Source organism: Pelobates fuscus, chromosome 5 (assembly GCF_036172605.1).
Source record: "Pelobates fuscus isolate aPelFus1 chromosome 5, aPelFus1.pri, whole genome shotgun sequence".
In the NCBI taxonomy this organism is placed as follows: domain Eukaryota; kingdom Metazoa; phylum Chordata; class Amphibia; order Anura; family Pelobatidae; genus Pelobates; species Pelobates fuscus.
Genome location: NC_086321.1, coordinates 29929250 through 29945410, shown reverse-complemented (window position 1 = coordinate 29945410; position 16161 = coordinate 29929250). Strand labels below are relative to the sequence as shown.

Sequence of the window (16161 nt, the reverse complement as noted above, 5' to 3'; positions counted from 1 at the left end):
ATGCCTGGTTAATGGCAATAATTTTAAGGGTTAAACGAATGATAGCAATGTGGGCTTGTGAATGTCGTGTAAAGGCGAGGGGGAATTAATTGTTGGTTTGGACTGATTTGAGTGTGATGGCTTTGCCACCTCTGCAAAAAACCAAAACAAAAAAAAACAAACAGGATGTTGTCTTAAGTCTGATGAGAAAATAACATATTTTACTATAATTACAAGCAATTGGAAGCCTGCACGTGTATCCCTCCCTCTCCTGCAAGTAAAGAAACAACTTTGTAAAAACTCTCCTGACTTGATTTGTCTTCTGCTAATAAAGTGATGCTCAAAACACTGTGTTAACGTGCTGGGTGTCCCTCCCTCCCTCACTTGGCAGCCTTTAGAGTCACTCAATGTGAAGCAGGCATTTTGCAGGCTCATGAAGACATCAGCCGACTCTTTAGCTGCAGGTATCCCGATGGCGTACAGCCTAACTGGCATTACTTAGATGTGAAAACTTGGATGGGAACCACACACTTGCAAAAAGGCCAAAGGAAATGGCTGGGAACACTCAGAGACATTCACTTAATTCATAAATTGAATACGCTCACTTGCAAAGGCATTTTAAGTATGTGGGGATTCTAGCTGTGGGACACGGGAATAAAGCAAGACAAACCATTCAAGTCATTTCTAACTAATTTGTACATTTTGTGTAATGTCCTAAACCTGTTCTTTTTACATTTTATCAGTTTGCTCAAGGTACACTCCAGGTACCTATATAACTTCCAAGCACATCGATGCTACAGGTAAGATAACTTGCTTTGTTTATTATGTATTGATAGGATTGTCTAAGGTTTGCATAAAATAATATTCTCACAGGTAGAATTTAGCTTGATGGCCGTTACAAATAGCACGATATGCAGTGACAAAAAAATGTATTTGCAATGACTGCACAGGCCCAGATGCTTCATATGATAACGTAATTAAATTTGTGTGTTCATATTCAGGGCTACTCTCATACATGGCTCTGGGAGAGCATTCTGATTGGCTGAAAATCCCACTGATTCTACGAAACATTTAAAATGTACCCTTATTCTCAAACCGTTCTTCATGCATTTTGGGGGGTATTCTTCCCAGAAGAGCATAATTAATGCACAACATGTACCCATAAGTCCAAGGACATCAAAATAATTATCTTACACAAAATTGCTCACCTCTGTAGGATCACAATTGCTCCCTCTTTATAATGAGTCTTTTGTTGTAGTCTTCAGTGTCACTGCTGGCTACTCTCGGCAACGATGAGAAGTTAAATAGTCTTTTATACTTTACTATGCTAAATGTATGCATTCTTACCCAAGGAACTATGGCCTCCTTAAACTCTCCTCCTCCCCTCAGTTAGCGACTATAGGTTTATTGATAGTGGATTAAATTAAATTTGCCTCCTCTTGTCTTTCACTAGAAAGGGAATTTTGTAATCCATCGACCACTATGGTCTTTTCAATGCTCTCTTGCTCAATTAATATTTAACATGTGATTTGAGTTATTTTGCTATATGTATATATTTATTTACGTATGCGAGCTCATTGAGCAGGCCCCTCAACCTCTCTGTTCCTGTGCGTCCACTTGCCTTCTGGTAACAATTACGTGTCTGTTAGTCCACCCGTTGTACAGCGCTACAGAATTTGCTGGCGCTATATAAATAATAAAATAATAACCTTTAAGGGTTTCAAATCTGAATGTTTATTTCTTATTTTTAATGTAATCGAAAGAGAAAATACAGTATGGTTATTTATGGAAAAATAAAAAGAGGATACATAAAGATTACTTTTGCACATTGTAAAATAAAAACCTAAATATTAAACAATAAATGCAATAATAACTGATCTTTGGCAATAAAGGAATTCTGATATCATCTCGGTACAACAAGCTTTATAGCACAACACATCCTATTATATAAATGAAACATGCAGAAAATTGCAGTGGATGGGTGATAATGAAAATGCAACACCATTTATTAATTTTAAAAACCCATCCACTGCCCTAGAGATTCCTCGAAGGGGAAGGACAAGTCTGAATTTCACTATCCACAGCCACAGGCAGAAAAGTGAGATAAACTAAACAAGCACATCCCAGAGGGAGAGAATATGCCTGGAGTAGTTAATGACCTTACATACCTTGCTGTTAAATATTTGATGTTCGTAATTTCTTAATTTTCTTGTTTAAAGAAAATTCTCATTTTAGTTTGTTTATAACGGGTGAAGCATTAAGAATGCAATTTAATGCAAAAACGAGCCCCATTTATTTGTAAATCTAGACAGAAGGCAGTAAAACGGCCCAAAGAGAATGTCACAGGAAAGTACCATCGCTGGCTAGAGCAGGCATAGGCAACCTTCAGCATTCTAGATGTTTTGGACTACACCTCCCATGATGCTTTGCCAGCATTATGGGTGTAAGAGCATTAACACTGTAGTCCACAACATCTGAAGTGCTGAAGGTTGCCTACCCCTGGGCTAGAGGGTACTTTAACACTAGGGAAGGGGTCTATCAACGAGGTTCATTTTAGGGGTTTGCGCTTTAGTAAGAATTAAGTCAATTACATCCCACATTAGTTCCATTATTCACAAGGGTACACCTGTGCACAAGATTTCCAGTGTCCAATAGGATTATGGCGTACACAGCATACAATTCTAAGGATTCCAATAGTGAGCTGAAAGCCTGCTGCACCTCACACAGTAATGAACACTGCAATAAACCTACACTCCGATGAGTGCAGCGCCATCACAGCATTGCTAGAATGGCAAAGCATGATGGGAGAGCTAGATGAGCACTGTGTTATCAACTACCCAAATGTGTTGCATAAAGTACAGCTACCTGATGAACACATAGTAACTGGTCTTTAGGCTAGCAGTGTATAAATGAATGTTACATGGAAATAAAGGGATGCTCTGGGCATCATAACAACTTCCTCAGAAAAAAGAGGTTATGGTGTGAGGAAATCCGTGTGTGCCTGAAGGGGTTAACACATTAACGAATGGTTTCAATCCAAATACTCGAATCCTAGAACTCTCCTCCCATCAATTAGAAACTATAGGTATGCCGGCAGATGACTGACTCACTAGAGAGCGCAGGACCATGAGGGAGCACATGAATCCAGAGCCCGTGAGCTCGACCCAGCTACGTTGCAATCTGAGGTTTGATCTGGAAGCATTAGACTGCGTCACGAATACACTCAACCCCATTAATAGGTCCCCATTTACAAAAAGGAGTGAGAAATATATGTACGTTTTACATTTACTTGGGAACTTGCCTTAACTGCTCCATGTTCACAATATTGCCCCTTAATTGCACAGTATGCGTGACCTCAAATGTGGACGACTCTCCACTATGTAAGATTTACAGTAACTATTTAAAAATTCTATAACTTAAACTATACTTTTAATGTTTTTTTTCCGTTTTGTAAAACTTTAGGCATGGCACATTTTGTTTTGCCATTCCATTTGAAAACTTCTAGCCTTCACCTCTGATACAGTACAACATGTATCACAGCGACTGAAGTATTGTGGCATCTCAAGGATGGTTTGAGGCCTTCCCAGGTGGTTGCCTTGGGCTTTTACTGCAAGTCAGAAAAGTCATTAGCTATACCTGTCATACATTAAGATCAAACAGATCATTAATTACACTGTAATAATTGAGAAACCGTGGAAATTACACTACCGAGCTGCAGATGTCTGCATTTTAATACAGTCAGTTCTGAGCTTAAAGGGATAGCACAAAACATCTAACTTAATTATGATGGTTTTGTGTACAGACAATGGCTCATACAGTGTCACTGCTCAATGCTCTGTTAATTAGGAGTTAAATAAATTTATTTAAAGGTTTCCATTTCAAGGCAATCTTACAGCACAGTGTGTTTACTTTAGCAGTTCTTATCTCCTGCTCAGTTAATTGAACTTCAAGCACACACAGGAGGCTGCTGCAAACAGTTAACAGAGCAGGACACAATATCTTCTAAATAAAACACACTGTGCAATAATGGAAGTCTAAAAATTTGATCTCTTTTACAGGACGTTTTTATGGAGGTGACAGCCATGGGAGGTAAGGCTAGGGCTAGTGATTTAACTCCTTAATTGCAGAGAATTGAACCGTGATACTGTATGATCTATACACCCAAACTAATTGATTAGGCTAAACTAGTTTTGATGTTTACAGTGCCCCTTTTATCAATGGCAGCAGTTGAAATAACTCCGGCCCTGGGCTGTAACAGCCACTACCCTTGTGCTAAACACTGGAACGTGCAATGCCCCAACAAGAAACAACTCCAATTAATCCCTACCATAACACTTTACCACTTACTGTACCCCAAAACTACCACAATTACATATCTAGGACTTAGCTGAGCTCAGTCTATTGCGGACAAGTATATATTGCCAAAATGTGTGACTTCATAACTGGCATCCTGCATTACTACAGCGTGTAACAAGCCCAGCTCCATGTGGTTCACCCTAGGCCCCTATCCTCCGGCAAAGATAAGAAACTTGGAGGGGACTCACTAAAAGAATTTAAAAGAACAACAACTCTAATGGATGGTAGGAATGGCTGGAAGAAGGGTTACAGACAGGGCTATAGGAGGACAGTAACAGTTAAGAGGAAGGGGCCAGTGACATGGGGATAGAAAGGACATACATTGCACACTGACCCTTATAACATGGAACGGTAAGGATTTCGTTGTTTTTTTTTTTACCCCCTTTTAATTTAATTGTCCAAGGTGCTAATGTGGAAGGTCAGTCTTCTAATTTGTCATGGCAATCTACTTGTTCCGACACAAAATAATCTCAATTATAAAGACTGTAACTCCTGTCACGAGAACTGGACAATAAAAGGGATTTTTGATGAACTCTGCATATTCACAAATTAAATCTGAACAGAAAAACTGAGCAAAAATAGCGGATCTGGAAAAAATTCTCTAACTCCACTATAGTCACAACATGGCTATTTATGGCTCCGTTTTGCCATTTGGATTTGTTTAGAAAAATATCTGAGTTTTGAGAATTACCTTGAGTGTCTCACCCTCTGCACTCCCATACTATCTTCCTTTGTCATATGTTGTACTGTCTGTGTGTCAAATGTGTGCAGAGTGCTGACTGTGTGGTGTAATGGGTTGCTCGGATAAAGGGATACTGTAGTGCCAGGAATACAAAGCTGAATACAAAGCTCAATTAGCCGAAGTGGTCTGGGTGCCTACAGTGTCCCTTTAAGACCTCCTCCTGCTTGGATTTCTGCAGGAGGAGTAGGCTATGATCCCAGATGGTCCACTAGGGTGGGGTTATACTAGCTGGTGGTACAGCCTTGTGATCTAGGGGGGGGAATCCTGGATGCCTGGTGCTCTAACGGGGAAACATGACGTCTGTACCTCCAGCAGATGCAGACCTCCCTCACGGTACTCGCATTCAGTTAGTAAAAGTGCATGCTGGGTATGCTGGCAAGTGCATGGTGACTCACTAGACAGCGCTGGACTATGAGAGAGCAAATACTAAGGTCTGCACGCGCCGGATGTGCAGACCTCAGCCCCGGGACCAATCACTTTCAAGGCAGAATTACTGCTTGCTGTGGCAGGGCTAAAAGAACAAAAAACACAATACCTGTCTGGTGCCCAGAATTAGATGTGCCATTTGTTGGACGATAACATTTCCACATCCTTGCAGAGGCACACATACTATCATACACAATGACACTTAACACACCCCTGTTCTTACTAATCCTTAACACAAACACATCCCTGCATTCACACATGCTATGGGCAAAATGTGAATCAAAGCACTAGTTGTGTTCGCTTGTTGTAGCAAGTTGCTTTTATGTAGAACTTAATCAAATCTGAGGTGAAATGTACAGAAAGGAAGGCAGATCGCGCTCATAATTTTTCATTTACAAAAACGTTTCATATAATCCATGCAATGCGCTTGCAAATCACCTCTGCCAGAGGACCAAGTCCATAATCCTTTCACCGTTTCATTTTAAGTGTTTTATTAGTAAATATTTACAAACTGGATATTAAGGTGACAAACTCTGCATCGCAGCAGTGTATAAACGTATATAAACCTACCAACTATACTGCAGAAAATGAAAAAGATATCGTAGAGTTAAAAGACTCTTAAAGAAAAGACATCTTGGCTAGCACAATAAATAAACCAAACATTAATTTCAATATTAGGCAATGAGTTCTGTTATCTCACCTATAGCATGTGGAAGACAGGACTGTGTTACAAGGAAATAAGATTACTGAGGAAGATTCTATTCAATTAACATCATTTTTTGAGTTGATGAAATCATTAAAACAGAGCTTTAGCCGGACTTTTCCAATGCATTTAAAACATATCTTAACGTGTATTGATATTCTGGTCAGATACAAACCCCAAGGCTTTTGACATACTTTTTGAAAATCCACACCTCCTTTCCTAGATGGTCTCCAGAGCCACAGCTAGGCATCCAGCACACTGAATGGAACATCAGATGCTTGTAATAGAGAGACGTTAAGTCCGTTTTACCTTGGCAGAAAACTTTTTTTTAGGGGCCGAGATCATTTTAATTATTCATAGTCATTTCATTTTTGAACAGGTGCATTTGAAGTAGATATTACAGGATAGATCCACATAAATGTTAGATAAGGTGTGCAGGATTTATTTAAAGATCGCTCTGTGATCAGACTGATGACCTCTTTGACCATATATATATATATATATATATATATATATATATATATATATATATATATATATATATATATATATATATATATATATATATATATAAATATTCTATGTGCATGCAGGTGTGCGTGACAGCCCAAGTTGGGGGTTTTGGGTGAGGGGCTAGAATCCAAACAAACAAAGCTTTCACAAGATATTTTTTTTTATTATTCTGTGTAAGCAGAGGAGCTTACACTTCAAACGAGTAATTGGATTTTCACAAGTAAGTTTTTTTCCCTGTTCAGTCATGACAGGGCCACAAGGTAATGATGCATCTGCCATGATGCAACAACCTGGCATGTCTACTGTCAAAAGTCAAAATCATAAAGGGATAAGCTGTCGTTAACAGCCTCTCGCCGAACACTGGAGCTGTCAAACCTATTGTTTTCTCTCGCTGGTATGGGGGCTGGTGTGGGCTTACCAAACCTGTCAGTTCTGTAAAAAAATAAGCTTTTAACCTCTGCTAAACCCCTTCACTACCACCATGAATCCTTTGGATTTTTATATATATATATAAAGAAAAAAATTTAACGTGACAAAAGCTTATATTTTGCATCAGCAATTAACGTTTTCATTGACAATGCCACGTTATAATGTGCAAAACAAATGCTCGGTAAACGGCTCCCATTCAGACCCTTTTCTTTCAAAGCATTAAGACAAAAATAATTATAATTATTTAATTGGCTTAAACAGTATTTACTCAGCAGAAATTATACCTTTCCTTAGCTTGATTTATTTCACACAAATTATTTTTTTACTATACTGGCTAAATATATACTATTGCAGTATATGCAGATGCATGCTTAGCTATAGGTTCCAGATCTTCCTGGTGTAGTATTTTCATTAAATGCTGCATTCATTTAAAAACTTTGAACCACATGTAAAACCGAAGACACATACTTTAATGCACTTGGTATGTGTCCAAATTACACTGACGGTGCTGTCAAGTATTGCATATTTTGTTACATATAACTACTACTGCAATAAAGTTCTACATTACACCAACTAATGCATGAAAGGCAAGTTCTTATATTTTATATTTTAGTTAAGTTACAAACTATGACAACTATGAAGTTTGCTAGTCTTACATATGGCAAAGTATCCTGGGAGTTCTAGTTTCACAACATCTGGGGATCGACCTATTGGACCATACCAGTTTGTATTATTGAGATGTTGAGGTTAGTATCCTGATTTCCTTGTATTGTCACAATGAAAACTCTTGGTTTTCCAGTCAGTCTATATTCTGGCCGCAATCCATCTAGTTATTATTGTTTGTATTCAGTTCAACAGAGATTCCCATGTGGGAAAGACAAGTCCTCACTGACACTCAGTGGGAGAAGAGATTTATATATCCTACAATCTAACTGCTATATCAGAAACACACACACGAATCAGCATGCAAGCTTCTGCCACCAGACCAAGTCTTCTTTGTAATGTACTCTGAGATAGGAGAGTAGCACTTGCACATCTCCCTTATTTTCCCATTTTGGAAAAATGTTCACTCAACTATCCTGACACAAACAGATTTCCCAGTTTAATTACAAGGCAATGTTACAGAGGCACACAACCACAAAACAACTTTAGCTTAATGAAGCCGTTTTGGTGTATAGATCACTGCTCAATTCTCTGCCATTTAGGAGTTTAATCACTTTTGTTTACAGATCCAAAGGCACACACCTTACCAACACTTCCTATAAAGAGGCATCTAATGTTTACACTTCCCTTATTGCAAATTCTGTTTCATTTAAAATTACTTATCTCCTGCCCTGTTAATAGTTTGCTAGACCCTTTAAGTGCCTCATGTATGTAATTAAAGTTGAATAAACAGAGCAAGAGATAAAAAAAAAACAAAAAAAAAACACCACACTTTTAAAGTAAGTTAGATCTAATTGAAAGTGAAATAATTTTATTTTCATGCAGGCTGTCTTAGGCACGGCCAGGGGAGGTGTGGCTAGGGCTGACCTGACAGACACAAAGTGATTTAACCTAAATAGCAGAGCAGTGAGTCTTCAGAGGCATGATCTAAACACAAAAACAGCTTTATTAAGCTAAAGATTTTTGGTGATTACAGTGCCCCGTTAACATCCTACAATTACTGAACAGATAGACATGTTAAAATGATCAAAGAATGGACTAATTTCTCCAACAGAGTGGTAACCACCACCAATATCACTGGTTTGGTGAAGTCTTCCTGAAACCTTCCCTGCTGCCTCTTTTGTTGCCAGTGAATGTGCTGTTAATTTACAGTCATGCATTTTTTGCAGCAAGCTCTTTAACAAATCAGGAATATGGAGATATCCGGGGCTGAAAGCCTGCTTACCTGTACACAAGAGGATTAATGAAAATGATTACCAATAATAAATGCAGTAATTCCAGTTTCCTGGATCACCTACCTTCATTGCTCGTTTGATGAAAGGGATTTGCGTTCCACTATCCAGGTCCTCATTTATGATCAGTCTTCGTGCCCACTGTCCAGCTCTCACCACTCCACTGCCATGAATTAAAACTAACATTTTGTCAGGGTTCGTCAATGCATCTTTGCTCATAAAAATAAAACTTTTTGGTTCCGTTTCAGAAGCATCTATCTGAAAGAAAAAAAAAAAGACATAAATATAAACATGTGCGAATGTCACTGGCATTCCCCTGCCACTTTAAATAAAAATATAATAAAAATGAATATACGTACACACACTCCGAAACCTGCACGAATGGGAGAGCATCGTAAAAGAGGTTATATTTTTAGTGTTTATTTTTAATTATCTTGCAAAAGACACACTATACTGTAGTAGCAGTATTTTGTTCTAAATTCACTTCATGTTAAATGCCCAGGAAGGCTCATTTTAAACAAATAATAATATTATTCAAACCATTAAAGTGCTTTCATGTTTCCAGTATTTACTATTATGCTGCACCTAAATTCATAGTGAAAGGATCATCATATTAAGTTTAGGAGATCTGGAGTAGGTTAGGGAAACACTGGCTTGATGACCTCATACCTTGAGGTTACCAAGCAACCCCTACCATCCTCATCCAGCCACTTGAAGCTTTCAATATAGTGAAACAAGCCGATTAATAGACATGATTAAAAGGGATCCTCCTGATAGCGGAGGCACTTTGCAGTTAATTTTCCATTGATGGTGGTCTGCCGCCCATCAGGAGAATCTAAACTAGCCAGCAAGATCTATTGCACCCAATTTTAAGCAATAATTGACAGTTGAAGTTATTTTAGCTTTAAAACAAAATGTGAATAGGCAAAATCTGCAGAAAGCGGCTGCTCCACACCAATAACCACTCAGGCATCCCCAGAAAGTAACCCATGCCCAGCAGTAAAATACCCTGACTTCCTCTGACAGTGGCCCCTTGCTTGCAGATAATCACTCGCAAATAATGACAGGAACTCCAAGAAGATGGGCCTTTCTTGCCATTAACTAGCTAATAGGTGGAGATAGTAATCCCTGCTTGCCAATAGACACCCTGGCACATTTGCAAAGTGTCCCCGGCTAACCAATAGGCAGTTGAGAAAGTGGTCCCTGCTATTCAATAGTTGAAAAGGGGACCACAAGAAAGTGTCCCTTGCTTGCTAAAAGGGTCCCAGGCGTCCCAAGAAAGTTGCTTCTGCCAACCAAAATATGTTCAAGTACCCTAGAAAAGTGGCCTCTGCAAGCCAATCCGGGTATCACCCCAGCTGATCCCTGCTCACCAAAACACAACTAAGCACCCACAAGAAAGTGCCCACTGCTAGCCAATAGGTGGCCAGTAAGTTATAAAAAAAAATATTTCAAAAAGTACTCTAGCATATCCTAAAAGGGCAGTTTTGGAAAAAAATTATTTTGTTTTTCTCGTTTGTTTAATTGTCAGAAAGAATTTATCATCACACAAAAATAAAAACAAGTTAAAATATAAAAAAAAACTGCTGCTCAACTAGCGCATTGCAAAAACATGAAATGGAATTGTGAAATCCAACAGTGATTAGATACAAGAATATATATATATATATATATATATATATATATATATATATATATTTATATTATTTCAGGGTCTCCACAATGAATGTAAACTTACAACTTAAGATATGGGCCACAACAGATGTTTCTCATAAAACAAATTCTTTAGTCAGACATTTTAAATGTATCCTTTTAAAAGTCCCAATTAAGACTTCATACAGCAGCAATTTGTCTTGTTACCGTGGTAATTTATTAAACACAGCCTTCACTGAGGAACGTCCATAAAAGGTCAGCCCTTTGCACAACCTTTTTTTATCGACAATTCAACCGATAATGCATTTAGTTCTAGCAGCAGAAAGACCACATAAAGCAATTTGTATCTATTAATTCCACACAGTATGATGTGGGTTAATAAACCCCAATAACCTTAATCTTCTCTTTAAAAATAGATCTGGATAACTCTGAAAGCCAAGGACATTTTAACAAGAGGAGGTCAGGCCATAAAGGTTATTAAAACATTGCTGCTCAACCTACACCACTTCTGTCAATACGGCAACGCGCAGAGACTTATTTCTCCGATACTATAAACATCAGATTGTTTTTACACATCTACTTTACAGGAACATAGAACATCAAGAAGTGAATGCAATAATATTTGCATCATATGATATTTTCATAAGATATATTGTTCTTTCTTTCTACAATCCATTAATTGTAAGTTGTTTTATTGCTTGGATTGGTCCATAGTATTTAGCAATGCATATTTATTCAGAGATATAGCTCAGAAACCTCCAACAGGCATTTTGTTTTCTTTGTGAACTATTGAATAAACTGTTTATTCTTATTCTCAATCTTCATATTGTTGAAATTTGTACTATAAAAAGTCTGTCTCTAATGTCTTAATAAGGCAGGTTACTATTGAGCAGAACTAGCAATGCGAATAGGTCCACACAGATAAAGCTCGGACTCAACACAAAAATATACATTTGTCACAGAGACAATACATCTGAGAGTGTTTGTAGTTGGACTGTGTACACTTTTTCTTTTTCTTTCATTTCTACAACTGGTCATTTAAATGCTAGGTATTATTTCACAAACTCTTCTCTGTATTTTAATTCACCAGCAGGATAAATCACTTTTATCAGGGACCTTAAAAACATTATCAAGATAAAATATAACAAGCTGAGCACTTGTACAGCTGAAATGTTTGTCCAGTCGCCTGTAATCATATTCCCAATTTGTCCTCGATTGTATGCATATTGCTACTTTGTGGAAAGTTAAATAAGCCACTGAATTTTAATTGGCCCATACATTAATATGTGATTTTAACCTCTTAAGGATCAATCTTCGTAATTCTCTTACTGCCCTCCCCACCCAACCTCCAATACACTCATAGCTGTCCCTTCTCTTACCTAGCCCTTGTTTTCTGCTTTGTATCTATTGAATCTATGTCTGTCCAGTATTTTAAATAATAAGAATGGCAGACTAAGAAGCAGATGCTGCAAAGTCCGGCATCTTCATTTCCAAACGCTTCTTCAAAATCTCTCTCTTACTATTCTACAAGTCCCAAAAGTCAAATCTAAGAACTTTGAAATGACTGTAAATATCTGTGCTGCTTTGCTTTCGAAAAACTAGAGGTTTGGAGTGCATAACAAACTAGGGATTGTGGAAACCATGAGAAGGACAGTTGGAATCGGTATTCTGATACAAACCAAAATAAACGGCCTTGTACAAGTTCACTCGCTGGTAAAGAACAATGGCCACACACCACATCAAAATCTATCTGCAGATTGAAGAGAGCTTAATGGAATACAATTTGTAACAATGAGACTGTGCATCATGTCATGTCAAAACTGAAACTGTTATATATTATGCACAATGTGATAAAATACTGCACTTGTACAGTCAATAGAATGTACAGATTGAGATTATATACATATATTATTTTTTGGAACAGAGGAGGTAATGTCCCCGTGGAACACAAAATTCAGCCTTGAGTCATCTTGGTCCTCTATTTTGGCTCCTATGCTAAAAGGGGTCTTAATCAGGCTTTATAGTCATACAGATAGAAAGAATAAAAGAGTTCCAGCAAGCAATAATATAAAACCAGATCTGCACATCAACACATACAATGCACTACATTACAACAAATGCACACACTGATCTGAGCAAAGCTATTCAATAATTACTCTGCCGCTGAAAAGGCTTTAGATTGGTTTCGCTTTCATCTTCTCCCATTATGAGAATAATGGGTTATAAATCAAGTATCCATCTTTGTATGATGTAAGGAGAGAAAACTTTCATAAAGGGGCCACAGATTACTGGAAACATAAAACGGAGAGAAAAAGGAACTCCGTGGAGATGTCCAACAGGGTTATTTGATTATCAGCTGAATGCTACAAAGGGCACTTCGGAGTCTTCAGAAGCTCAAATAAAGAAGAATTTACATTTATATAACATCTTACATTTGTCCTTATTCTGTCTACTGCTTTTAAAAGGAGGAAGTATAAGAAATATCGAGCACTTTCAAGAAATCGCTCAATAGCATCTATAATACATCCTTTCTGGATGGATTATATATTAATATAGAAGATGCCAACCAAATATATTGTCCAGGTTAATATCTCAACTAATCTAATATGCACAGATAATATCTATGTATCTTCTGGGACTATCCACTCATGACACATGGGCAAATTCATTATTTGGGGAAAACAACGCAAGTGAGGGGGTCTGTAGACATTACATCCAAAAAAAAAAAAAAAAACTTAGACACAGTGGTGTATGAATGTCCCATGAATCCTGAAATAGACTTTCGCCAAACGATTATGCATTTTAAAAAAAAAAAAGTTTTTTAAATAAATGAAACATAAGAAAACACTTACATTTAAATAGTAACAGATTGTTTTTTAAATAATTGTTTTAGTTACAGATATACAGTTGTGTGTTGAGTAACAAATGCCTGCATATTTTACCGAATGTGAGACACATATGAAACAATAGCTTTTCAGTCAATTGTATCCTCCAAGTTGTCTGAGCATGTTCAATTGGAGATCACAACATTATTTGTATTTTTTATTTTAGTATATTGTACTTATTGTAACTGGAGTTCTTGATGAATTGCATTCAATTAATCTACAGAAACGAGTGCAGAGGGTGGGTGGGCAAAGGTCCATCAGTACCTTCAGCTTTCCACCCTATTGATACCCAAATTGATCCTTATGGAAAGTAGACACGGTGTTCTTAACCGGGGGCTATCAGCTTGTCCATAAGGTATGTATCGTTAATTTTGGGGATAACCTGTGCTAGTGGTGGGACCTTAGGTCTTATCCACAATGGAGCTATAAAAAAATAATAAATGTTTAACAAAGCGCTGATTTAATTACAATATCAATAAATGCATTTCTATGTAATATTAACTTAATCAGCTGCTACCACGCTGTAATGTGAAATCCCCCCCACCCCCAAAATACATAAAAAAAAACATTAAACCACAAAAAATATACAGGTACAGGGGAGCACTATATTTTAAATGAGTGCAATCAATAAAATGTAAATTAAGACTCAAGGTCATTAATATTTCGTTTTAGATCATCAAGTTGTACAAAACGATTATATCCTAGAATAGACTATATTTCCAAAAAATGCATTGAGACCTTTTATTGTTGTTAATTTTTAAATATGGATAAAATAAACTACACTATGAAGAATAAATATGTGGAATTATCGTCAGAGATAAAGAACATTTTCCTCTATCACAGGTAAAATTTATTTTCTTCAACTCTCAAAAAAAAAAAAAAATCACACTGTTGTGAATGTGAGTGTTGTGTATTTGGATTCATCTGGAGGACTTCCATACCTTAATACACATTTGTCACACTGCTAGGCTGCACACCAGAATTTTAGAATCCCTAAGTTAATGCTTCTGCTTTAATTATTTTGAAAATACATTGACAGAAAATGCCAGTAAATGCCTGCATTATGTTTATTTCCTGAAACACAAGATACAAAGATACATGGCTAAAAGATGTACAGATTAAATAAAGTCAGTTTTGAAGATTATTCCCCCCAATTTGGCTCTCGTGGTCTAAAACATGAAATGCTGTAGGGCTTTCCAGCAATTCACACTTTACCAAATAACCATGTAAGGTAGTTGTATAAATAAAACCTTATTCTATTTATCCTGGACGCATAAAATAAAAATAAATCACACCCATGGTTCTGACATAAAAGCCACACTGAGGTCCACTCGAGCTATTTATTTAACAAGGTGCATGCTGTTCCTATATTAACCCAACTTCGTCACAAGTGCTCTCATGTAACTGGATGTGAAGATGATCTATTCCATAAAATGGACAGAAGATAAGGTCACACGTCTACACTTGGTGCCATCAGTCTTAACACCATAAAACACAACACTGCTTCAATTACAACAATCTAGAAAATTAGTATAATGGCATTAAACAGAGTAGACCTTGCTCGTAAAGACAAATCCTGATCTAAAGCACAATTAACAAGACAATATTGTGCAACATAAGGGTTGAAGGGGATACCTTCAGAGGCAAGGCAGACATTCTGAAACACAGATCACATTCTGAACCAAGGACATAACTAGAATTGAAAAACCCCTGGCTTCACCTACAATGGATATCTGGCACATGCCGTTTCATACACCAACAGTTAATTACTCAAGATGGCAATAGGTTGTTCCAGGAAATTAGTTTAGAGAGCATTGAGACAGTAGACGCTGGCTGGTGAGAGGAGGAGGAACTGGGAGCTAACTGGAGAAGCAATATGCCTCTCACCACTGTGATTTATAGCCAAAACGAAGAACAAATGAAGTGATCAGTAGAATACTTACTGGCAGATAGACTTTCTGAAGATTGCATTCCATCTCCAGCAAATCATAAACATGTTTGGTGATAATCTGTAAAACAAAGTACTTAGAAAAGTTAGTCTGTTGAACTATGTATCAGTCTTGAATTCAATGTATACTTTTACAATCTTACATGCATATGTGACTATAAATACAATTTGTAAGTTAAAACTAAAAATTGTTTAAAAAAATAAGAATATACCTTTGGAACTCTAAACTAATTGTTCATTGCTTCATTTTGAAATAATAAATAACAAAACTCTTAAAGGGTCACGGTAGTCACCAGAACAACTACAGCTTATTGCATATGTTCTGGTGAGTAGAATCATTCCCTTCAGTCATTTTTTTAGTAAACACTGTCTTTTCAGGAAAAAATAAAAATCAGTGTTTTAATTACAACTTAGGGATACTTTCAGTGGCCACTCCTCAGATAGTGATGAGAGGTGCTTCCTGAGGCAGTGCTGCACACCGTGCAGCACTGACATTCAGTGTCTCCACCCTCTGCATGTAGACACTGAACTTTCTTCATAGAGCTACATTGATTCAATGCATCTCTATGAAGAGATGCTGATTGGTCAGGGCTGTGTTTCACTTGTGTTGGCTCTGCCCCTGATCTGCCTCC

General features: G+C 37.3%; 1 protein-coding gene across 2 annotated transcripts in view; it reads right to left on the bottom strand.

The window, feature by feature from the left end:
• The window catches only part of ARB2A (ARB2 cotranscriptional regulator A), a 395986-nt gene that overhangs the window by 326413 nt on the left and 53412 nt on the right, over positions 1-16161 (bottom strand). For both annotated transcript variants that reach the window (XM_063453692.1, XM_063453693.1), the window contains exons 5-6: positions 15525-15590; positions 9110-9301 (exon numbers count right to left, since the gene is read on the bottom strand). In XM_063453692.1, coding sequence (XP_063309762.1) covers positions 9110-9301; positions 15525-15590 — 258 coding nt within the window. The remainder of the gene's footprint in view (positions 1-9109; positions 9302-15524; positions 15591-16161) is intronic.